The sequence below is a fragment of the Heterodontus francisci genome, chromosome 36 (assembly GCF_036365525.1).
Source record: "Heterodontus francisci isolate sHetFra1 chromosome 36, sHetFra1.hap1, whole genome shotgun sequence".
NCBI lineage: Eukaryota > Metazoa > Chordata > Chondrichthyes > Heterodontiformes > Heterodontidae > Heterodontus > Heterodontus francisci.
The window spans coordinates 30202061-30228696 of record NC_090406.1 but is presented as its reverse complement, the minus strand read 5'-3'; the positions used below and the strand labels follow the sequence as shown (position 1 = coordinate 30228696).

The following is a 26636-nucleotide window of genomic DNA, read 5'->3' as shown; positions in this document are numbered from 1 at the left end:
TGGCTGGTGTCATGAAAGCAATATAGAGGATGCTGCTTCCCTGCAGGCCAACCAGCACTGCAGCCCCGTCCTGCTGAATCTTCTCCAGCGTATCACACAGCGCATCCATGCTGTCATCCCCTGTTTTGAGCTGGGATTTTACATTTCTAATGTCACTAAGGGTCACGGTCTTATTGAATGAACACTCGATATAATCCTTCAGCTGTTTGTTCCCAGCCTGCAGCTTGACCAACTCTTCTACCTTCTGCCTTTCATCGTGGTTCAGTTGTCGTCTCCTTGCATAGAAGCGTAAACATTCTGGATGCAAAACATGACCAGTATGCACAAGATGGTAGGAGCTGACACACAGTTTGTTCTTGGTTGTATTGAATTTCACACTGATGAAGACCTCACAGCCCAGGGCGAGATACTTGAAAAATAACACAGACATTCAATGAGCATGCCCCACGTGCTTCGTGCCCTCACGAAAACGCCAGCCATCCCCAGGTGTGTTGCTGGCAGCAGTTTACATGTGCACCATGACAAGGTCCCAACATCTGGTGCACACCTGTTTCGCAGTCCAGAGGAGGTTGCACTGAGGTGGTCGCCCAGCCATTGGTCTATCCAGGAAATCACAACAAAGGCAGTCCTTTGACACGGGGGTGGTATGCGCGTGGCTTTGTGGGCACAGGATCTCACTGACGAGATGTATTGATACTGCAAATCTAATCTTGGTTCAATGCACATCAAGGAACAGCTTTACAGGACTGACAAGCTACACAAGTGGAAATGTAGTGACCGCAGCACCTACCTTTGATTCGGTCTCACTCCAGTGGAACGGATGCGTGGCTGCCCATAGTGTACACAGCACAGCCTCACTGAGGCATACTTAAAACGGATGGGAATTTCGACTCGTCGTCTCTTGTTTTCCCTCTCAAGCGTATGGGTGCTCACTTTTTTAAATAGACTCCCCGTTGCCTGTAAGCACAACAGCAAAGCACATTTAAATAGTATTGTTAACATAGTGAAACATAACAAGGCACTTCACAGGATGTGCCTGCAGACCATGCTACCTGTTGAAACATCTCAAGTTTACTGCTGAAGTCGTCATAACTCTCGAACTCCTGGGTTGTGAAGGTGGCAAGGAACTGCTCTGTGGAATCTACTGACGTTGCCATGACCGAAGTTTGAAGTTCAGGAAGGCTATTAAGGGACCACACGGGAAACATGAGATGAGATAAGAAATACAGAATGCACTCCATTAAAACGTTACAAAAGCGAAAGTGACCGTTAAGACGGTAGGTTGCAGCACATGTACTACCTGCACACAGCAACTCACAACAGGGGTTGGAGAACATGCGGTGGCCCAGACAATGGAAATGTTTTCAGAGCAACTCACAACAGGGGCTGGAGAACATGCGGTGGCCCAGACAATGGAAATGTTTTCAGAGCAACTCACAACAGGGGCTGGAGAACATGCGGTGGCCCAGACAATGGAAATGTTTTCAGAGCAACTCACAACAGGGACTGGAGAACATGCGGTGGCCCAGACAATGGAAATGTTTTCAAAGCAACTTACAAAGGCAGAGACCCTTACCTTGGAACAATCTCCTGTGTCAAATAAAAATGAAGCAAGTCTCCAAACGAATAAATAATTCAGATAAAATGCCCGACGAAACCTCTCCTCCTTCCACTTTCAAAAAGTCGCGCTGAAGCTTTGACGCATGCGCAGAGGCCAAACTGGCGCGTACCCGAGGAAGACGACGTAACGCGATGACGTCATCTGCGCATGCGCACAACGGTCCTGGCAAGTCGGACCGCAGCGCATGCGCAGAGATGAGGAGACCGTGTGCGCACCGCGTCATCTGCGTATGCGCAAAGCGGTCCTGGCAAGCTGGACTGCAGCGCATGCGCAGGGGGCATGAGACCGTCTGCGCATGTGCGCACCGCGGTGCATCCTTTTGACGTGAGCGATGACGTAGCGTTGTCATGAATTACTTTGAACAAGTAACTGGAGGAGGTGGTTCAACAAATATCCCCATCCTCAATGATGGAAGAGCCCAACACATCAGTGCAAAAGATAAGGCTGAAGCATTTGCAACAATCTTCAGTCAGAAGTGCCGAGTGGATGATCCATCTCGGCCTCCTGAAGTCCCCAGCATCACAAATGCCAGTCTTTAGCCAATTCAATTCACTCCTCTGCAAAGGCTATGGGCCCTGACAACATTCCGGCAATAGTACTGAAGACCTGTGCTCCAGAACTTGCTGCGTCCCTAGCCAAGCTGTTCCAGTACAGCTACAACACTGGCATCTACCCGGCAATGTGGAAAATTGCCCAGGTATGTCCTGTACACAAAAAGCAGGACAAGTCTAACCCGGCTAATTCCGCCCCATCAGTCTACTCATGATCATCATTAACATGATGGAAAGTGTCATCGTCAGTGCTATCAAGCGGCACTTGCTTAGCAATAACCAGCTCAGTGACACTCAGTTTGGGTCCGCCAGGGCCACTCAGCTCCTGACCTCATTACAGCCTTGGTTCAAACATGGACAAAAGAGCTGAACTTAAGGTGAGGTGAGAGTGATTGCCCTTGACTTCAAGGCAGCATTTGACCAAGTATGGCATCAAGGAGCCCTAGCAAAACTGGAGTCAATGGGAATCAGAGAAAACTCTCCGCTGGCTGGAGTCATACCTAGCACAAAGGAAGATGGTTGTGGTTGTTGGAGGTCAATCATCTGAGCTCCAGGACATCACTGCAGGAGTTCCTCAGGGTAGTGTCCTAGGCCCAACCATCTTCAGCTGTTTTATCAATGACCTTCCTTCAATCATAAGGTCAGAAGTGGGGATGTTCGCTGATGATTGCACAGTGTTCAGCACCGTTCGTGACTCCTCAGATACTGAAGCATCTGTGTAGAAATGCAGCAAGACCTGGACAATATCCAGGCTTGGGCTGATAAGTTGCAAGTAACATTCATGCCACTCAAGTGCCAGGCACTGATCATTTCCAACAAGAGAGAATCTAACCATCTCCCCATGACATTCAATGGCATTACAATTGCTGAATCCCCCACTATCAACATCTTTGGGGGGTTACCATTGACCTTAAACTGAACTGGAGTCGCCATATAAATACAGTGGCTGCAAGAGCAGGTCAGAAGCTAGGAATCCTGCAGTGAGTAACTCACCTCCTAACTCCCTAAAGCCTGTCCACCATCTACAAGGCACAAGTCAGGAGTGTGATGGAATACACTTCACTTGCCTGGCTGTGCACGCTCCAACAACACTCAAGAAGCTCGACACCATCCAGGACAAAGCAGCCTGCTTGATTGGCACCCCATCCACAAATATTCACTCCCACCATCACCGACGCACAATGGCAGCAGTGTGTACTAACAACAAGATGCATTGCAGCAATGTATCAAAGCTCGTTAGACAGCACCTTCCAAACCCGCGACCTCTTCCACCTAGAAGGACAAGGGCAGCAGATGCATGGGAACATCACCACCTGCAAGTTCCCTTCCAAGCCACTCTCCATCCTGACTTGGAACTATATCGCCGTTCCTTCACTGTCGCTGGGTCAAAATCCTGGAGCTCCCTTCCTAACAGCACTGTGGGTGTCCCTACCCCACATGGACTTCAGCGGTTCAAGAAGGCGGCTAACCACCACCTTCTCAAGGGCAATTAGGGATGGGCAATAAATGCTGGCCGAGCCAGCGATGCCATCATCCCATGAACGAATGAAAAAAAAAGTTCCTGCAGAAGTGAATGCATTTTATTACTGGATCATTTCATGTATTTTGCTCAAAGATGAAACACCAGGGTTTTTTTTTTTAAGAATCAAATTTCACATTTTTTTGCCATTAGTCCCACAGTGCATTGGCAGAAAGAGAGAATTCACAGCACAGACTTCCAAGGTTTGTAAATTGCAAACTGCAACAACTAGCCTGACGGCAACTATCCACAAAAATAGCCATGAACTGTTTTATGAGAGAATGTCAGTTTGTAACTTACTTTTATGACAGACATGAATTTTTTTAGAATTGTAATCTAGACCTGAGGGTTTTGTGCCAACGTGAATTATTTAGTGTTCAATGCCTCTGATTTGTGCAATTAGATTGATTCTTTCATAACTGAAGCATAATTGATAAAGATGCATAGAATGTTTCAGCGTAGAAATGGATCATTCAACCTATTAAGTTTGCACTGGTGTTTTCTCCACTTGTGCTACAGATTTGAATCCCAGTGTCCTGCTCAGTCTCTCTTTTTCAAAACAACTATTTAAAATAATTTTCGGACCCTGCTTCAGCAACATTTCCTGGCAGAGAATTCCCTGTTCCAATTACATCATGTAAAGAATTTTTTTCTAACCTCCCCTTTAATTCTTTTCATTGCCATCATAAATGTGTGTTTTCTGTTTACCGTCTCACTGTAAAATGGAAACAGTCTGTCACTCATAATACATATTAATCTTGAACACCTTTGTGAAGTCAATCTTTAACTTTCTCAACTCTAGTAAAAAAAATCCCTAACATTTGAATTCTCTAAATAACTGTAACCCTTATCACCATGACATCCTGTTGAATCTGCAGTGCGCCTTTTTCCATTGCTGTTGTATCCTTCCTGAGTCCCTAAAAATGCACACTTATTATTTATATGATGTGTGTACCTGTTTCAGGCTGGGTGCTGGTTTATTATTAATAGTTTGGCACTTGGAAGCATGAGTTGTGGATTACAATGTCCTTATTGTATACTTGATGAAACATTTCATGACAATAGAAAGCATTTTGCTTTCTAACCAATGTTTGTGAGCTTATTCTTAAGTGGTACAGACTATCTGAGAAATTGCTGCTAATAGGGTCTGACCATCTTCAAATCCTGTTTAGGGATGTATATGTCAGTTTGCTGCATAGCTTACTAGCACGATGTGTAGTTAATCAATAATTTGCTAATATTGATTTTACATCAACCCCAGAATCATCCAAATTATCGCTTTTGAGAGCTTCCTGGTGATGTAGTGGGTAAAATAGCCCGTGTAGTGAGGGTGCAAATCAGCCAGAGATCTTGCTCCTGATCACTATCCAGTGACTCCTGCTGAAAATTGTACTTGTGTAGATGCTGGGTACATACGATCAGGCTTGGCGGTGCTCTCTCTCATCTGCCAGCATTTACCTTCTAAGATGACACATGACCACTTGGGCAAGGTACCAGAGGGTGCCTAACATTCAGTTAACTGTACCCAGCATAGAGACAGAGGCAGTGCTTGGGGAGCTGTTGCCCGGCAGGGAGGCGGTGCTTGGGGAGCTGTTGCCCGGCAGGGAGGCGGTGCTTGGGGAGCTGTTGCCCGGCAGGGAGGCGGTGCTTGGGGAGCTGTTGCCCGGCAGGGAGGCGGTGCTTGGGGAGCTGTTGCCCGGCAGGGAGGCGGTGCTTGGGGAGCTGTTGCCCGGCAGGGAGGCGGTGCTTGGGGAGCTGTTGCCCGGCAGGGAGGCGGTGCCTGGGGAGCTGTTGCCCGGCAGGGAGTCGGTGCCTGGGGAGCTGTTGCCCGGCAGGGAGTCGGTGCCTGGGGAGCTGTTGCCCGGCAGGGAGTCGGTGCCTGGGGAGCTGTTGCCCGGCAGGGAGTCGGTGCTTGGGGAGCTGTTGCCCGGCAGGGAGTCGGTGCTTGGGGAGCTGTTGCCCGGCAGGGAGTCGGTGCTTGGGGAGCTGTTGCCCGGCAGGGAGTCGGTGCTTGGGGAGCTGTTGCCCGGCAGGGAGTCGGTGCTTGGGGAGCTGTTGCCCGGCAGGGAGTCGGTGCTTGGGGAGCTGTTGCCCGGCAGGGAGTCGGTGCTTGGGGAGCTGTTGCCCAAAATGGTCACTGTCATTAGTAAAGGAAGGAAAAAATTGTATGTTTTAATCAAACTTGTATAACTCACTTTTTTGGTGAAACAAGCGACTATCCACATTCCTTTCAATTTGTTGACCGTATCTTGATTCATTCTGGTAGCAGGACTGATACTGAAAACATTTATTGATGTGTGGCTCTAAACTTCTGGTTGGTTGCACTATTAACTATTTGTAAATTCTACCTGTGTTTATATTTAACTTTAATAGTAAATGTTTGCCGAACTCTAATGGTGTTTGTATTTAACTCCAGTATTAACTGTTTGCAAGCTCTAATAGTTATATTTAACTCCAATATTAACCGTTTCCAAATTCTAATGATCTCCTTTTATTCCAGGCTTGCACATTATTGCTGATGGTTCTCTTTGTTTATGATATTTTCTTTGTCTTCATTACTCCGTTCCTCACTCGGGTAAGATGAAAACTAACTTCTTATTGCCCTATAGCCTCAAATCTTAAATTAGTCAAAATAAATGATGTTGCAAAGTTATTGCTCTGTTTTTGTTAATTGAGATCTTTTTTCTGATTCTGCACAGATCCGTATTTCATAAATGTAAACACAGAAGATCAGTATTAGTGAATGGGTAGTCAGGAGCTAAATGTTGAGGTCACCAACTTTCTTTAAAAAATGCAGTGCAATGGAACTAATTGCATAATTGAAGGTGCAGTGGATTAAACACTGGCTTGCTACCTCTGCGGTCTGGGATCTAATCCTGCCCAGACCAATGGTATAAAAGTCCCCTATGTCTGCTAACTATAAGGATTCTGTTTGAAATGAGTTCAGGTAGTCTTGCCCAGTTACTAGCGAGCAAGCTGGCCACAGAGTTTTAGATGATTATTCCATGCGATATTTGCAGCAATCAGTCCTTTCTATTTGGCAAACCAACAATTTCTTCTGTTTTCACACAAAAGCTTGGTAGCTTTCACCCCTTTTTAAAAATGTAACTAACTCTCAATTCCACATTACTCCCTTTAATCCATCTGACTGAGAAATATGAAGCAAAACAATTCACAATGCAAACAGCTTTTGCCCCAGTTAATTTGTGATATGGTTGAATCCGAGGAGACGCCAGTTAAAAGTGCATTAAAAAGAATTTGTTTTGTTCCAGACTTGAGAAAAATGACTAGAAAAATCCTGTTTAAAAGAAGAGAAACAAAATAGCTTAACAGTGTGTAAATCATGAGCAGGATAGTTCTGGGTGAGTGGGTGCCTGTAACTTGTTGGGAGTAGATTGGAAAATGTTATTGCCTCATTCAGTGATTTCCCCACCTAGTTGTTTACCAAGAATTCTAAAAGGCAGTGAAATAATTTTTGAAGTGAAGGTGTGTTTTATCTTGAGTGATGAGTTTCTATTTGTTTCAGAGTGGGGAGAGTATCATGGTGGAGGTAGCTGCTGGTCCTTCTGATTTCTCCACTCATGAAAAGGTATGGCTGAAAAGAGACCATTGAATGTAACTTGTCAAAATTTGCAGTTGTCTCTGCAGTATTTCCATCAGCAAGTTATGATAATTCTTAAATCTTTACTTTTCTGTTCCATTCTCTCTTTTTGGTGTCCCCTATACCTGTTCTGTTGTGCCTGCCTACCATTGTGCATGACCTGCTTCTGCAAAACTGTTACATTTTTCCTTCCTGATTTGTGTCAGTTGTTATTCCTCTTTGCAACTGCTTTGCAGTATCTTGGGAATGCTATACAAATGTAAATTTTGAGGCTCAGTTAGAGCTGGGAATCTTGCAGTGGGAATCACACAGTTGGATCCGCTATCCTCCTGCTTGATGCTTTTGTCACTTGACTCCTGTATATTACTGCCACATTAATGTTGTCTGTTGCCTTGTGTGTCAGGTGTGCATAATCTTTATTGTATGGCTCACATGTTAAATCCCTGCAGCACTTCAATCTGTCTGTAGACTAAGATGCCCAGAAATTCTACTGCTTTTTGAGGAAGGCACTGGATCTTTGTGGAACCGATTTTCAAAAGCATTGATAGTCATAGCAAATTCTACCTGGGCACTTTTCCTGCCACATCCCAACTTGGAGGTATTTCTGGGCTACACTGGGAATCCTGCCAGATGCACCACTGATGGGCCTAGCAGTCCCCATAGAGCAGATCTAGGTGCCATTCTGGTTGCATGTGGGGCCCCACCAAGCAGGAATTGAATGGTAATTGACCCCAAATAGATTTCCGTTTGACTCTGGGCCAGCTAGCATAGGATTAGAAGAGGAAGGGAGAAAATTAATCTGGCACATTTAGCCATTCGTGCCTCTGTTTAGAGATACAGCACTGAAACAGGCCCTTCGGCCCACCGAGTCTGTGCTGACCATCAACCACCCATTTATACTAATCCTACACTAATCCCACATTCCTACCACATCCCCACCTGTCCCTATATTTCCCTACCACCTACCTATACTAGGGGCAATTTATAATGGCCAATTAACCTATCAACCTGCAAGTCTTTGGCATGTGGGAAGAAACCGGAGCACCCGGAGGAAACCCACGCAGACACAGGGAGAACTTGCAAACTCCACACAGGCAGTACCCAGAATTGAATCCGGGTCGCTGGAGCTGTGAGGCTGCGGTGCTAACCACTGCGCCACTGTGCTTTTCCCTCTTGTCATGCTAGACCTGAAAGAATGAGGCTCATCAGTTTTGTTATGAACATTGATTTTTAACTGTTGCTGGAGCGAGGAAATAACTTGTTAAACAGATCAGCTATGGCTGGAAAAAAATATTTACATACTAACAGACATTGATGGTGAGGAAGTGCATTCCAGGGCATGCTAAGGAGGATGCAATCCACAAGGGCCAGGACTGGTTAGACCAGCTGGTCACATGACTACCTGGCTGTTCCGGGGTTTTCTTTTGAACTGGCCACAGAGAGTTTGAAGGCAGAGTGGCTGTTTGCTCCTGGACTGAGAAGATCTCTCCTGTCTGCTCCCATCTCTTTCTCACAAACCTCTGAATACACTGAAGACACATGAACCCCAAGAGAGAAAAGTCTCCTACAGCAAACAAGGTTTAAGAATACTGTGCCCAATCAAAAAGCAAGATCTACCTACAATCGAGGACTCTACAGTGAGCTTGAAGAACCATAACAACAACTCTTCAGATATTGCTCAAACTTTTCTACTTTATTTTTCTTCTGCCCTTTTCTGTCTCTATTGGCATGTGTGTATCGTGTATGCATGCTAGTGTGGGCACGTTGTGTATCCATAGGCGTTAATCAAATCAGAGTTTAAGTTTAATAAATTTCAACTTTTCTTCTTTAAACCTGAGAAGCCTGTTTGTCCTGGTTTCTTTGCTTTGTAAATGGAAAGCGGTGAACAAAGATTCACCAAGGGGGAGCTAAAGAAACAGTGTGTTTAAAATTAAACCCTGTTACGGTGAGACCAGTTGAAGGCTGAAAGGGACCCCTGGACCTCTTTCTCACCTGGTCGTAACACTCTGAACATGGTGCCATCCTGATTTTCCAATGCTGTTGCTCGGTGGGTGCCCTGTAACTCTGCTACTGGTTCGGGCACCCATCTCTAATACATTAATGAACCCATCCCTGGAATTTGGGGCAGGGCCATAGGCCCATAAGCAGGGTGTGACTGTTTCATCCCAATCTTTCTTTTGGGCCTCCTTATCTCGAGAGACAATGGATACGCGCCTGGAGGTGGTCAGTGGTTTGTGAAGCAGCGCCTGGAGTGGCTATAAAGGCCAATTCTGGAGTGACAGGCTCTTCCACAGGTGCTGCAGAGAAATTTGTTTGTTGGGGCTGTTGCACAGTTGGCTCTCCCCTTGCGCCTCTGTCTTTTTTCCTGCCAACTACTAAGTCTCTTCGACTCGCCACAATTTAGCCCTGTCTTTATGGCTGCCCGCCAGCTCTGGCGAATGCTGGCAACTGACTCCCACGACTTGTGATCAATGTCACACGATTTCATGTCGCGTTTGCAGACGTCTTTATAACGGAGACATGGACGGCCGGTGGGTCTGATACCAGTGGCGAGCTCGCTGTACAATGTGTCTTTGGGGATCCTGCCATCTTCCATGCGGCTCACATGGCCAAGCCATCTCAAGCGCCGCTGACTCAGTAGTGTGTATAAGCTGGGGGTGTTGGCCGCTTCAAGGACTTCTGTGTTGGAGATATAGTCCTGCCACCTGATGCCAATTATTCTCCGAAGGCAGCGAAGATGGAATGAATTGAGACGTCGCTCTTGGCTGGCATACGTTGTCCAGGCCTCGCTGCCGTAGAGCAAGGTACTGAGGACAATCCCAATGTAGCACTGGCAATGCTGGTACTTCTATCCTTGGAACTTTCATTTGTCCTGCAGTTTTACTCCCATCCTCTTACTGGGTTTGGTTTTGTTGGTGCTGCCTTCTGGTTGCCATTATTTATATATAAACCTGCAAGTGAGTGTTGGCAAGCGGTTTGATTGCACAAGGCATCACAGCTAAACTTAATCCTGTTCTTATCCAGTATTCATACACACACACACAGACACACACACACACACATATCCAGAAGGAAGTCATTACATGGTGACCAGGGTCAGACACTGTGCCCTGTCCTCCTCTGTAACCCAGCAGGGCTGAGATCAATTGCTATCCTGGCTAAGAGCAACTAACTGCTGAAATAGAAAGCTAGTCTCAGTAATGCTGCCATAAAACTATCATCGATTGTTGTAAAAACCCATCTGGTTCGCTGATGTCCTTTAGGGAAGGAAATCTGCCACCCTTACCTGGTATGGCCTACATGTGACTCCAGACCCACAGCAATGTGGTTGACTCTTAACTGCCCTCTGAAATAGCCTAGTAAACCATTCAGTTGTCAAGGGCAATTAGGGATGGGCAACAAATGCTGTACTTGTCATTGACTCCCACATCCCATGAAAGAATTTAAAAACAACAGCACAGACTGTGATCAAATGTGTGACCAACCCAGTCTGCGGGGTTCAACTACTTACTAGATAAATATGTTGAGCCATAGGTGAGCTTGTGATTGAGCATATTTCACAATGAGTTCAAACTGAATAGACAAGCTAGTTTCAAAAGATTTTATAGTTGATTAGTTTTGAGACTGTAAAATCTTCTGAATATTTTATACTTGCCAAACAATTAGAATCTGTTTCCAAAAAGCATTTGCACTGGAGCAGGCTCTTCATGGATTCATTGATGTTTAGTGGGAATGGATCGATAAAATGGACATTTTGCTAGTCATTGGGATGTTTACGTTTCGCAGGGTTCTTCTATAACCATTTAACTTCACCATAAATCTGTTTGTCCAAGTCAGGTACTAATATGTACAATTGTGTTGATCCATGTTTCAAGACTAATGCAACGAATTAATTTTTGGTTACTTGAAAAATGGAATTAAATGTATTAGACTGCATATGTGGCAAACAGAATTGAAGCAAATCAAATTTTCCTCTCCGTTTTTAGTGGAATGAAAACATTTGTATTCTTAGTGAGACTTTTCCTCTTGTTCTCAGCTTCCAATGGTACTCAAAGTGCCCCGTTTGAATTCTTCACCTCTGGCACTGTGTGACAGGCCATTCTCCCTCCTTGGCTTTGGCGATGTCTTAATACCAGGTAAGCAATCTCTCAGAACAGTAATCTGCTTTTGTCTTCAACCTGGAACAGGTTATCCTCAAATATTTGATTGATAAAACACAGAGCTCTATTTGAATTCCTTTTTCCAGAATTTTGGATTTGCTGCAAAGTGATTTCCCCCCCCCGGAATAGGGACACGATTTATTATGTATTTCCTTGGCTGTGGCGCAGAAACAATATGGTTCATTGCAGGGCCTCAGCCTTAACTACCAAAGGATGGCAGCCCCTGCGGGAGGCTAATACCTTGTAGTACCTACATTTTTTTATGCACGTATTCAATTAAAAAATACAGTATCATAACTATTCAAGGATAAGGTGGTGGTGTAGTGGTATTGTTGCTAGACTAGTAACCCAGAGACCCAGGGTATTGCTCCGGATACATGGGTTCAAATTCCACCAAAGCAGAAGGTGGAATTTGAATGCAATTAATAAATCTGGAATTAAAAGCTAGTCTAATAGCCATAAAACCATTGCCGATTGTTGTAAAAACTCATCTGGTTCACTAATGTCCTTTAGGGAAGGAAATCTGCTGTCCTTACCTGGTCTGGCCTACATGTGACTCCAGACCCACAACAATGTGGTTGACTTTTACATGCCCTCTGAAATGGCCTAGCAAGCCATTCAGTTGTATCTAACTGCTTCGTGTCAATAAAAAAGAATGAAAACGGACAGACCACCCGGCATCGACCTAAGCACCAGAAACGGCAAACTCAGCCCTGTCGACCCTGCGAAGTCCTCCTTACTAATATCTGGGGGCTTTTGCCAAAGTTGGGAGAGTTGTCCCACAGACTAGTTAAGCAACAGCTTGACATAGTCATACTCACGGAATCATACTTTATAGACAATGTCCCAGACACTGCCATCACCATCCCCGGGTATGTCCTGTCCCACTGGCAGGACAGACACAGCAGAGGTGGTGGCACAGTGATATACAGTCGGGAGGGAGTTTCCCTGGGAGTCCTCAACATTGACTCCAGACCCCATGAAGTCTTATGGCATCAGGTCAAACATGGGCAAGGAAACCTCCTGCTGATTACCACCTACCGCCCTCCCTCAGCTGATGAGTCAGTACTCCTCCATGTTGAACACCACATGGAGGAAGCACTGAGGGTGGCAAGGGTGCAGAATGTACTTTGGATCGGGGACTTCAATGTCCATCACTAAGAGTGGCTCGGTAGCACCACTACTGACAGTGCTGGCTGAGTCCTAAAGGGCATAGCTGCTAGACTGGGTCTGCGGCAGGTGGTGAGGGAACCAACACGAGGGAAAAACATACTTGACCTCGTCCTCACCAATCTGCCTGTCGCAGATGCATCTGCCCATGACAGTATTGGTAGGAGTGACCACCACACAGTCCTTTTGGAGACGTAGTCCCGTCTTCACATTGAGGATACCCTCCACTGTGTTGTGTGGCACTACCACCATGCTAAAAGGGAAAGATTTTGAACAAATCTAGCAGCTCAAAATTGGGAATCCATGAGGTGCTGTGGGCCATCAGCAGCAGCAGAATTGTACTCAACCACAATCTGTAACCTCATGGCCCGTTACATCCCCCACTCTACCATTACCATCAAGCCAGGAGACCAAACCTGGTTCAATGAAGAGTACAGGAGGTCATGCCAGGAGCAGCACCAGGCATACCTCAAAATGAGGTGTCAATCTGGTGAAGCCACAACACAGGACTACTTGCATGCCAAACTGCGTAAGCAGCATGCGATAGACAGAGCTAAGCGATCCCATAACCAATGGATCAGATCTAAACTTTGCAGTCCTGCCACATCCTGCCTTGAATGATGGTGGACAATTAAACAACTAACTGGAGGAGGTGGCTCACAAATATCCCCATCTTCAATGATGGTGGAGCCCAGCACATCAGTACGATAGATGAGGCTGAAGCATTTGTAACAATCTTCAGCCAGAAGTGCCGAGTTGATGATCCATCTCGGCCTCCTCCTAAAGTCCCCAGCATCACAGATGCCAGACTTCAGCCAATTCGATTCACTCCGGGTGATATCAAGAAACGACTGAAGGCACTGGATACTGCAAAAGCTATGGGCCCTGACAATATTCCAGCAATAGTACTGAAGATCTGTGCTCCAGAACTTGCCACGCCCCTAGCCAAGCTGTTCCAGTACAGCTACGACATTGGCATCTACCTGCAATGTTGAAAATTGCCCAGCTATGTCCTGTACACAAAAAGGACAAGTCCAACCTGGCCAATTACCACCCCATCAGTCCACTCTCAATCATCAGTAAAGTGATGGAAGGTGTCATCAACAGTGCCATCAAGCGGCACTTGCTTAGCAATAACCTGCTTAGTGACGTTCAGTTTGGGTTCCGCCAGGGCCACTCGGCTCCTGATCTCATTACAGCCTTGGTTCAAACCTGGACAAAAGAGCTGAACTCGAGGTGAGGTGAGAGTGACTGCCCTTGACATCAAGGCAGCATTTGACCGAGTATGGCATCAACGAGCCTTAGCAAAACTGGAGTCAATGGGAATCGGGGAAAACTCTCTGCTGGTTGGAGTCATACCTAGTGCAAAGGAAGATGGTTGTGGTTGTTGGAGGTCAATCATCTGAGCTCCAGGACATCACTGCAGGAGTTCCTCAGGGTAGTATCCAAGGCCCAACCATCTTGAGATGCTACATCAATGAATTTCCTTCAATCATAAGGTCAGAAGTGGGGATGTTCACCATTCGCGACTCCTCAGATACTGAAGCAGTCTGTGGAGAAATGCAGCAAACAATATCTAGGCTTGGGTTGATGAGCGGCAAGTAACATTCACGCCACTCAAGTGCCAGGCAATGACCATCTCCAACAAGAGAGAATCTAACAATCTCCCCATGACATTCAGTGGCATTACTATTACTGAATCCCCCAGCTGAGCTGGAGTCACCATATAAATACCGTGGCTACAAGAGCAGGTCAGAAGCTAGGAATCCTGTGGCGAGTAACTCACCACCTGACTCCCCAAAGCCTGTCCACCATCCACAAGTCAGGAGTGTGATGGAATACTCTTCACTTGCCTGGATGGGTGCAGCTCCAACAACACTCAAGAAGCTCAACACCATCCAGGACAAAGCAGCCCGTTTGCTCAGCACCCCATCCACAGACATTCACTCCCTCCACCACTGACGCAAAGTGGCAGCAGTGTGTACCATCTACAAGATGCACTGCATCAATGCACCAAGGCCCCTTCGACAGCACCTTCCAAACCCATGACCTCTACCAACTAGAAGGACAAGGGCAGCAAATGCATGGGAGCACCACCACCTGCAAGTTCCCCTCCAAGTCACACACTATCCTGCCTTGGAACTATGTTGCTGTTCCTTCACTGTCGCTGGGTCAAAATCCTGGAACTCCCTTCCTAACAGCACTGTGGGTGTGCCTACCATACATGGACTGCAGCGGTTCAAGAAGGCAGCTCACCACCACCTTAAGGGCAATTAGGGATGGGCAATAAATGCTGGCCTGGCCAGCGATGCCCACATCCCATGAATGAATTAAAAAAAGACCATTGTGTAGGGTCTTCATCCTGAAATTCTCTTTGATCTTTGCTGTAAATTAGAGTTTCCTTCTCTTTTTTTTTCCCCTCTAAAAAATGTAAGTAATACCATCCTGCTTTGTCTTCCTTTCAGGAATGTTGGTGGCATACTGTCACAGGTTTGACATTCAGGCGCAGACCTCAAGAATCTACTTTGTGGCTTGTACGATTGGTAGGTGCCAACATTTGCTTTGACTGCAACAAAACTGATGATGGTGGAGCAGGGACTTCATTCGTTAATATATATATAACTTAAAATGAAAAATTTGACTATGGGGAAAGTGCAGTGGAGTAGGACTATGATAGGCTGAACGGCCTCCTTCTGTACTGTAAGATTCTATAAGTAGAAACCCCTGATGGACTTTTACTATTGAACAATTCTTAATTATCAGACTTCTCGACTTGCAAGGGTGGAATTGAAGGGGGAGGGAGTGAGGTTTGCACTGCTAATGCTTTTCTTAGCTGGGCTATTTAATTTCAAATGTAACAGTTGGAGTTGCACAGTTGAGAGATGAAACGTACATGCAATCCAACTGTATAACAAGGGCATTCAAACAAAATTAAAACACACCATATTGTGTACACAAATATCTGACTCTTGGTTAAGACAGTAGACACTCGGGTAGAAAGTTGTGTTTCCCTTTAAAGTTGGATATATGAAATATATATGAAAAATCTCAAGAATAGCTTAATGTCAGCAACCATACTGGCCAATGGAGGTAAAAGAAACCAGAAATGCAGAAAATGCTGAAATAAACAGCAAAGCCATTAGCACTTGAACAACAAACGATAGGTTAATGTTTCAGGTGGAGACACTTTGTCAGAGGATTGATATCTGATCAAACCTGGGGTGGGAGGGAAGGAAGGGATAAAAGGTATTCAAGACTGTACCTATTAAATATTTCCATGGGAGGCAGTTAGTGGATTTAATAGCCTACAATTATAGATTTTAAGATGTTGGCAAGAATGCATGCATTGGAAAGACAAAAGTAGTGAATCAGTATGCCTCCAAAATAAAAGGGAAAATAGTGGAATGCAAGTGAGGTCTCCTGGGAGTATCCAGCAAGAAAACTAGAGCTAGGGCCTGAATTTGGTGAAGTTGATGTTCACAGAAGAAGCCCGTCGAATGCCTAGGAGGAAAATGATACAATGGTGTAATTAAATATTAAAAATGTATTCAGTTAAAGGAAAGTGACTACAGTGTTGTGTGATTTTCTAGTTTCTACAGACCCTTTTCATGTTTACACAAGTGTTGTACATTGAAGTCTCTGTTTTCTTCCACAGCCTATGGCATCGGACTTCTCATTACCTTTGTTGCTCTCGCGCTGATGCAGACAGGTCAGCCAGCGCTCCTTTACCTGGTCCCATGCACACTGATCACTAGCATCTGTGTGGCTTGCTGGCGCAAGGAGGTGGCAATGTTCTGGAGTGGAAGTGGATTTGCGGTGAATACCAGTTTGATATGAGTGCATAGAAGAAATTATTTTTTTCCCCAAAATATAAGAATAAAGTTGAGTAAATTTGCAGTTCTTCCATCATGCAGGTCTATCTTGGGGCTGGTGTGAAGATTAATAACAGGATTTAATCATGTTATTTTGGGATCTCCTGAAACCTTCATATCAGCCAAAGAAAGCTGTTTATGGTTAAGCGTCGCACCGTTAAACAGTATCTATCTAATTCATCGTTGGATCTACACTTCCAACTAGGAAAAACTAAGACCTTTATTGGAAACCGTTTTTTGATATTTTGCTATGTTGTTACTCATCAAGCCAAAGCACCTGAGTGCTGAGAAGTGGGCCACTTGTTTTACTTTTGTCCCCCATTGTCAGTATTAAGTACTCCCAGGTAAGGTACAGTGCCTTAGATCAGATACAAAGCAAAGTGCCCTCTATATTGCCCGAATAAGCCCCCCCCCCCCACATCAAGTACAGCACTAGCTTGTAAAATCTCCCTCCTTGTCCTAATCTCTAATTTTTAAAAGAGCATCCCCACAACACAGCGATCTTTTCCATAATGAACATCAGAGACTGTTGGTCGAGCAGACTTTTGTTGTAGTTTAATATGTATATTGTTTTATGAATGGTTTGATTTACATTAATTTGTATCTGATTTTTCCCAAAATACAATTGTGAAAATTCTTATTGGATTTGTTGATATGGTTTTTAATTCTTGGGACTGTGTTTATCAGAGTTTGGTGTCTTCTACTGGTGCTGTCTCCTGCCTGAGGATAGTGTCTCCAACTTGGGTGTGTTTGTTGTCGAACAACCAAGTAATGAGGATCCTCCTTGGGGTTACGTTGGATGCAAGATGTCACACCTCAAGTCTCCAGGGCAGACTCGGCAATCTGGTAGCAGAACCAGGCAGATTTGCAATGCCTCAGGGCACTGTTGCTCAGCCACTAAGCCTGCCTCACTACTGAAACCTGTGCCTAGGGACTAGGATTCTTCCCACTTAGATCCAACTAATCCTATTGGTCAAAGTCCAAATGGTGTTCCTAGCTGGACAAGTATTGGGAAATGGCTTTGGTAAGCTGCACAGTTTTAGCTGGTTGAATTCCTTCAGTATCCTTTGCACGTTTGAGGTTCCTTTAAACCTTAGTCCTCTCAACGTGCATTTATGTGTCCTGGGCTTATGTGTACGGAATGTGTCCCAATAGGGCAAGAGTGTGCATTCCCTATTGTTCAAGAAGGAACCCTACAGGTGGGTGTGGATTGCTAAATATTGGTTTGGAGATTCTTAAATATGGTGGTTGGTTTCTGCATGCATCAGACACCTGTTGACCAGAAAACCCCACCATGCATGCCCAAGGTTTCATAGTTCACTTTCAAGTGATTTATAATTTGTTTTCAAAAACTTTTAGTATGTCCCATTTTCATACTTTTGTCCCCCAGTTCTGTCCTCTTGTGCCCACTCCTTTCACAGAATATGGATCCTTCTTGTCATGTGTGAGACTGAACAGTGAGTCTGGCTGAATGTTCCCTCCTCCCCTAGGCTACTGAGGCCAGCTGTAATACCTGCACTGTGCCCTGGCCTGATGATTGAATCTGAGAACTTCTTGGTCCATCTGTCTCTTAGTCTTTGTCCCCTGCGTTTTTAATTCAGAATCCAAAAACGTTCTTTGTAGACCAGCAACAGACTCATAAACCTCTTGATCACTGGAAATTGAGAGAGCTGTAAATTGGGAGGGAGGAGAATCTTGAGAGTTGCCTCAGGTTGTGTGTAAGTACCTCTTGTCAGTACAGTTCGAGACAAGTAGTTTGGGAGGAAGAGCCTGAATCCTGTCTCAGTCAGTCTCCATCACTTGAGGTGGTGTGGTGTTGGGTGAATGAAGAAAATGGATTTTTTTAAAGTGCATCTCATATTCAAAAATTATCTTTTAAATCAAATTTCAGACCAGTTCACATGATGCCGCCCCGTGTGTTGCTTCACCACCTCCAACTACATCCAAGATGGTAAGTCTGCCTTAAGTATTTCAGGAGAATCTTAAACACTTCTCCAATTTTTTTTTAAATTAATGTATCAGTGGAATACACTTCAAGCAGAAGCAGTTTGTGCAATATCCCTTCTGTTAATGCTGCATAACCTGATGCTGCACACACCTGGAATATTGTGTGCAGTTTTGGTCTCCTTATCTGAGGAAGGATGTTCTTGCTATAGAGGGAGTGCAGCGAAGCTATACCAGACTGATTCCTGGGATGGCAGGACTGACATATGAGGAGAGATTGAGTCGGTTAGGATTATATTCGCTGGAGTTCAGAAGAGTGAGGGGGGATCTCATAGAAACCTATAAAATTCTAACAGGACTTGACAGGGTAGATGCAGGAAGGATGTTCCCGATGGTGGGGGAGTCCAGAACCAGGGGTCATAGTCTAAGGATGCGGGGTAAACCTTTCAGGACTGAGATGAGGAGAAATGTCTTCACCCAAAGAGTGGTGAGCCTGTGGAATTCACTACCACAGAAAGCAGTTGAGGCCAAAACATTGTATGTTTTCAAGAAGGAGTTAGATATAGCTCTTGGGTCTAAAGGGATCAAAGAATATGGGGCGAAAGCCAGAACAGGCTACTGAGTTGGGTGATCAGCCATGATCATAATGAATGGTGGAGCAGGCTCGAAGGGCCAAATGGCCTACTCCTGCTCCTATTTTCTATGTTTCTACTTTATGATGCTCTGCAGCCCAGCGAGGCTCAGTACTCTTTAACCCAGCGTGGTATACCTAGTATAGCTAACTGCCATATTTGGTGCTGCATAATCCAGGGTGTCAATAACTCAGTACTTTTGGTACTGCATAATGCAGTAGGGCTCAGTGCTGTAAAAACCAGCATGTTCAGCTATATAATGCAGCGCAGCCTTGTTCAGTGGGGTGGGGGTAACAAGTCTTCCCAGGCTCTGCTGCTTTTTGGATTCCACTCCAGGGTAGGAGGTGGCATAGTGGTATTATCACTGGACTAGTAACCCAGAGACCCAGGGTATTTCTCGAGAGACATGGGTCCAAATCCCACCACAGTAGAAGGTGGAATTTGAATTTAATTAATAAATCTGGAATTAAAAGCTAGTCTAATGATGGCCATGAAACCATTGTCGATTGTTGTAAAAACCCATCTGGTTCACTAATGTCCTTTAGGGAAGGAAATCTGCTGTCCTTACCTGGTCTGGCCTACATGTGACTCCAGACCCACAGCAATGTAGTTAACTCTTACATGCCCTCTGAAATGGCCTAGCAAGCCACTCAGTTGTACCTAACCGCTACAAAGTCAATAAAAGGGAATGAAACTGGGCAGACCACCCGGCATCGACCTAGGCACCAGAAACGACAACGGCAAACCCAGCCCTGTCGACCCTGCAAAGTCCTCCTTACTAACATCTGGGGGCTTGTGCCAAAGTTGGGAGAGCTGTCCCACAGACTAGTCAAGCAACAGCCTGACATAGTCATACGGAATCAAACCTTACAGACAATGTCCCAGACACTGCCATCACCATCCCCAGGTATGTCCTGTCCCACCGGCAGGACAGACCCAGCAGAGGTGGTGGCACAGTGGTATACAGTAGGGAGGGAGTTGCCCTGGGAGTCGTCAACATCGACTCCGGACCCCATGAAGTCTCATGGCATCAGGTCAAACATGGGCAAGGTAACCTCCTATTGATTACCACCTACTGCCCTTCCTCAGCTGATGACTCAGTACTCCTCCATGTTGAACACCACTTGGAGGAAGCACTGAGGGTGGCAAGAGCACAAAATGTACTCTGGGTGGGGGACTTCAATGTCCATCACCAAGAGTGGCTCGGTAGCACCCTACTGACCGAGCTGGCCAAGTCCTAAAGGACATAGCTGCTAGACTGGGTCTGCGGCAGGTCGTGGGGGAAACAACACTAGGGAAAAACATACTTGATCTCGTCCTCACCAATCTTCCTGCCGCAGATGCTTCTGTCCATGACAGTATTGGTAGGAGTGACCACTGCACAGTCCTTGTGAGAAGAAGTCCCGCCTTCACATTGAGGATACCGTCCATCGTGTTGTGTGGCACTATCACCGTGCTAAATGGGATAGATTTCGAACAGATCCAGCAATGCAAAACTGGGCATCCATGAGGCGCTGTGGGCCATCAGCAGCAGCAGAATTGTACTCAACCACAATCTGTAACCTCATGGCCCAGCATATCCCCCACTCTACCATTACCATCAAGCCAGGAGACCAACCCTGGTTCAATGAAGAGTGCAGGAGGGCATGCCAGGAGCAGCACCAGGCATACCTCAAAACGAGGTGTCAACCTGGTGAAGCTACAACCCAGGGCTACTTGCATGCCAAACTGCGTAAGCAGCATGCGATAGACAGAGCTAAGTGATCCCATAACCAACGGATCAGATCTAAGCTCTGCAGTCCTGCCACATCCAGTCGTGAATGGTGGTGGACAATTAAACAACTAACTGGAGGAGGTGGCTCCACAAATACCCCATCCTCAATGATGGGGGAGCCCAGCACATCAGTGCGAAAGATAAGGCTGAAGCATTGCAACAATCTTCAGCCAGAAGTGCCGAGTTGATGATCCATCTCGGCCTCCTCCTGAAGTCCCCAACATCACAGATGCCAGATTTCAGCCAATTCAATTCACTCCGCATGATATCAAGAAACGACTGAAGGCACTGGATACTGCAAAAGCTATGGGCCCTGACAATATTCCGGCAATAGTACTGAAGACCTGTGCTCCAGAACTTGCCGTGCCCCAAGCCAAGCTGTTCCAGTACAGCTACAACACTGGCATCTACCCTGCAATGTGGAAAATTGCCCAGGTATGTCCTGTACACAAAAAGCAGGACAAGTCCAACCTGGCCAATTACCACCCCATCAGTCTACTCTCCATCAGTAAAGTGATGGAGGGGGCATCAACGGTGCCATCAAGCGGCACTTGCTTAGCAATAACCTGCTCAGTGATGCTCAGTTTGGGTTCCGCCAGGGCCACTCGGCTCCTGATCTCATTACAGCCTTGATTCAAACATGGACAAAAGAGCTGAACTCAAAAGGTTAGGTGAGAGTGACTGCCCTTGATATCAAGGCAGCATTTGACCGAGTATGGCATCAAGGAGCCCTAGCAAAACTGGAGTCAATGGGAATCAGGGGGAAAACTCTCTGCTGGTTGGAGTCATACCCAGCACAAAGGAAGATGGTTGTGGTTGTTGGAGGTCAATCATCTGAGCTCCAGGACATCACTGCAGGAGTTCCTCAGGGTAGTGTCCTAGGCCCAACTATCTTCAGCTGCTTCATCAATGACCTTCCTTCAATCATAAGGTCAGAAGTGGGGATGATTGCACAATGTTCAGCACCATTCGTGACTCCTCAGATACTGAAAGCAGTCCGTGTAGAAATGCAGTAAGGCCTGCACAATATCCAGGCTTGGGCTGATAAGTGGCAAGTAACATTCACGCCACACAAGTGCCAGGCAATGACCATCTCCAACAAGAGAGAATCTAACCATCTCCCCTTGACATTCAATGGCATTACCATTGCTGAATCCTCCACTATCAACATCCTGGGGGCTACCATTGACCAGAAACTGAACTGGAGTAGCCATATAAATGTATATAAATATAAATATGGGCGGCACAGTGGCGCAGTGGTTAGCACCGCAGCCTCACAGCTCCAGGGACCTTGGTTCGATTCTGGGTACTGCCTGTGCGGAGTTTGCAAGTTCTCCCTGTGTCTGCGTGGGTTTCCTCCGGGTGCTCCGGTTTCCTCCCACATGCCAAAGACTTGCAGGTTGATAGGTTAATTGGCCGTTATAAATTGCCCCTAGTATAGGTAGGTGGTAGGGAAATATATAGGGACTGGTGGGGATGTGGTAGGAATATGGGATTAGTGTAGGATTAGTATAAATGGGTGGTTGATGGTCGGCACAGACTCGGTGGGCCGAAGGGCCTGTTTCAGTGCTGTATCGCTAAACTAAACTAAACTAAATTCCGTGGCTACAAGAGCAGGTTAGAGGCTAGGAATCCTGAGGCAAGTAACTCACCTCCTGACTCCCCAATGCCTGTCCACCATCTACAAGGCACAAGTCACGAGTGTGATTGAATACTCTTCACTTGCCTGGATGGGTGCAGCTCCAACAACACTCAAGCAGCTCGACACCATCCAGGACAAAGCAGCCCGTTTGATTGGCACCCCATCTACAAACATTCACTCCCTCCATCACTGACGCACAGTGGCAGCAGTGTGTACCATCTACAAGATGCACTGCAGCAATGCACCAAGGCTCCTTAGATGGCACCTTCCAAACCCGCAACCTCTACCAACTAGAAGGACAAGGGCAGCAAATACATGGGAACATCACCACCTGCAAGTTCCCCTCCAAATCACACACCATCCTGACTTGGAACTATATCACCGTTCCTTCACTGTCGCTGGGTTAAAATCCTGGAACTCCCTTCCTAACAGCACTGTGGGTGTACCTACCTCACATGGACTGCAGCGGTTCAAGAAGGCAGCTCACCACCACCTTCTCGAGGGCAATTGGGGATGGGCAATAAATGCTGGCCTAGCCAGCGATGCCCACATCCCATGAATGCATAAAAAAAAACTTCAAAGTTTCTTTTTGGTATCCACGTTCTGGAACCATTATTTACTGCACATGGTGCCCCCTCATTTACATTGTGACAACTGCTTATATCCTCGTGGCAGAGTTATAGAAAGAGTCTGTCCCCAGGATAAGGGAGCCAGTGTGAGCAGTGTAAACATGGGAAGCTGGCACATGAACACGACAATCTGAACTAAACAAGCACTGATGTAAAAGTACCTTTTTGAGCTGCTATCTTTGAGCTCCACTTTCGGTCAAACAGATAGGTTTTAAGGAGTGTCTTAACGGAAGAAAGAGAGGTAGAGAGTCAGAGAGGTGTGAAGAGGGAATTCCAGAGCTTTGGGCCCAAGTAGCAGAAGGCACGGCTGCCAATGGTGGAGCGATTAAAATCAGGGATGCTCAACAGACCAAATTAGAGGAGTGCAGATATCTGAGGGAGGGGCAAAGCTACGGAGGGATTTGAAAACAAGGATGATTTTAAATTCAGTGTGTTGCTTGACCGGGAGCCAATGTAGGTCAGCGAACACGGGTGATGAGTGAATGGGACTTGCTGCCTGTGTCCTTACTCACACCAAGAGTTTTGGATGCCCTCAAGTTTATGGAGGGTAGAATATAGGAGACCAGCCAGGAGTGCATTGGAATAGACAAGTCATGAATGAGGGTTTCAGCAGCAGATCAGCTGAGGTATGGGCAAAATCGGGCGATATTACAGAGGTGGAAAGAGGCGAGCTTAGTGATGGCACCAATTAAGTACATTTCTTTCTGAACTGTAGTCACTGTTGTAATGCACTGAAACCAATTGCAGTGCCCCAACCACTGTGCTAGATCCCATCAACCAACTCGGCATAGATGAGGAATCGGTACCTGAGATCCTCTGGCCTGTACAGCTTAGCACCATACGGCAGAATGCATTTACCCACTGAGCCATCATGGAGGTTAAACTGGTTTATATAATTTTGGTTTGGTGTGAGTGCAATCTTTGCCCTGTGAAGAATGATCCACAGTTACGAATCTGATCACGGTTAGTTCATTTAGAATTATACCATACTGACCATTACGTTTATTCATTTGAATGTTGCAGGAAGAGTTCCCCACGCAGTCAATGTCTTTGGCCCCTGACGGCTGTCCACACCCTAGTGACGAGTCAACTCCAACTGATCCCCACCACGAGGAGGAAACCCTGACTAATTCACCAGCAGAATTCGCAGGATCCACCAATGAAAATGAAGTTGAATGTTGTGAGAACTTTCTGCCAAAGGACAGCATAAGCCAGTCATAATACTGACTTGGATGCAATTTTTAAATATGCTCATAGTGGGTTTTATAAAAGTGAATAGATCTCTACTGCACGTGTTAACTGAACCACATAGTGGGATGCCAACTGAGTGCACTTTTACCTGCTAAACAACTCCCAAACTATCAAGACCAGGTTTGCAGTGACCTCCCCACATCTTATCAAAATTGTCCTCATTCCCAAACTATCAGGGTGAGGTATGCATCTATCCCAACCCAAACTATCCTTACACCCTAAGTATCACAGCCAACTATAGAGTGACCCCTCCCTGCTCCACGGCTATCAAACTATTTACACTTCCTTATTGTCAGGGCCAGTTATACAGTGACCTCACTCAAACTACACTTGCTCTCAAACTATCAGCGCCAGTTTTGCAATTCTCAGAAGATCTAAATGTTTGTAGTAAAGGATGATTTGTCAGAAAAAACTTGTAATACTACATTCCAGGGCCTTTTGAGTATTATCACTTCACCCAGTAACATGCAGACCTGCAAGTCACTGATACTGTCCTATTTTCTTCGTCATAAATGACAAACTGCAGAACCACAAAGTAGATTTTTAATCCAGAACAATTTCTCCTTTGTAAGAGTACATTTGGTGAGAACATCCTCAAAACGATAACAATGTCTCTCATATGTTGTACATTTCTAGCTGACATCTCATTGAGGAGGAAATGTCAGTGGCCATCACTGGACTGTTTATTGGATAGATAGAGTTCAGAATTCAGTAGTCGGTGACATGATCTTATAACTATTACCCAAACAAAGTGTCTTTCAGTATTTGTGTTTCAAATGACACATGTTCTGCATCTAAAAGTCATACTTATAGCACAGATGCAGTAGGAATATACAGGATTGGAGAAGCCCTTTGGTCCATCTGGCCTGTCCCAGAATTCATAAACAGAGAATACAGTTCACAACCTATATCCCTCAACTGAGATATAATACAAGTGTAGAACTCAATAGGCTGTTACCATTCCCATGAGCTCCTTACAAGCTATTTTTTATCTTACTAATTTCCACTCCATCCCTTCTCTCCCTAAAGCGTGGGCTGTCGTTGGGGAATCATCTTGTGGTTGCCAGTCACCCTCTGGTCTCTCATCCAAGTGACTATTTCTTGTGTAAGCAAGCTGTTTGCCCATGGGGCTAAAAGTGCTGAACCTGATCATGTCCCCGCACCTGACATCTATGCACCTGCTGGGTACCGATCAAAAGTAGGAACCCAAACTGCTTTTTTCCTCCCAAACAAGAGGCACTGAGGCCAGTTGGAGCACCAGGAATTATAACAACTGCTGCCCCAGCTGAAATGAGTTAATTTAGCACAGACTGGGAATATATTAATTCAATACTAATCTTGTAGTATTTGAGTTGTTTCAGGTGTTGGTTAAGAAGCAGACACTAGATTGATTGCCTCTGTACTTACACCCCTGATTACTCAGGGATTGTCTCCCTATCTCTGTGCTTGAATGACAGCCTCCCACATGCTATTAAAAACATGAACCAGTAGGAGTTTTGGCTCAATGCATAAAAATGATTGTTAAAAAGAATCAATCTAATGTGGAGCATCTCATACTAAACTGCCTGAGATGAGGCCAGGATCATGAATCTTGTTGATGGCCAACTCCTCCCTCACTGCAAGGGTTGAGCAAGTGCTGATTGGATGGCTGGCTACAAACACTAACTTATGAACCCAAACTCAAGCCCCACAACACCAACTTAAAAATCACATGAATTCCATTCAAGTGTTCGAATGATTAGGATTCTCTTGTTCTTCATGGAAGTACCTTTATTACTAATATGGTTTTCAGAGCAGCTAACATATTCCTTCAATTCTGTTTTTAAAAAAAAACTTTTATTCAACCTTTACAGACAGTCTGATATTCAATGAGAACAAGAATTTATACTGTAGATGAATAGTTCAGACAATCTAAATTTAACATCAATACATTGGGGTTCATTTATTGCCCTGTTATTTTAGTGAAAGCATTAGAGAGACCTTTTCTACTTTCTCCCCCAGCCCCAAAGTCTCAAGATTCCTCCTGAAAATGCTGACTCTCGCAGGGTTACAGATTCCACAGGGACTGGCAGTGCCATTCAAGCCGCTACTGTTCATGTGTGTGCCACCCAGTGACTGTTGGCAGGCTGTTTGACTGTGGGGATATCAGAGCCAAGCCTGATTCTGTGGTTCCTCCTGACATTTCTGAATGCATACTTTCCAGCAGTGATAACCTGGATCGTGACTGAGTGGGAACCCTGGCTGATGTTCCCTTGCTGAGCACCTGTTGA

The 26636-nt window shown here is 45.6% G+C and overlaps 1 protein-coding gene across 1 annotated transcript in view; it reads left to right on the top strand.

Annotated features, from left to right (window-relative positions):
* LOC137351709 (signal peptide peptidase-like 2B) overlaps positions 1–25854 on the top strand; it is a 75429-nt gene extending 49575 nt beyond the window's left edge. The window contains 7 exon segments of the mRNA XM_068016441.1: positions 6192–6266; positions 7218–7280; positions 11329–11428; positions 15088–15165; positions 16278–16438; positions 18386–18445; positions 24139–25854. Of these exon segments, the coding sequence (XP_067872542.1) occupies positions 6192–6266; positions 7218–7280; positions 11329–11428; positions 15088–15165; positions 16278–16438; positions 18386–18445; positions 24139–24336 (735 nt within the window). The 3' untranslated portion in view covers positions 24337–25854.
* Positions 25855–26636: the final 782 nt, after the last annotated feature.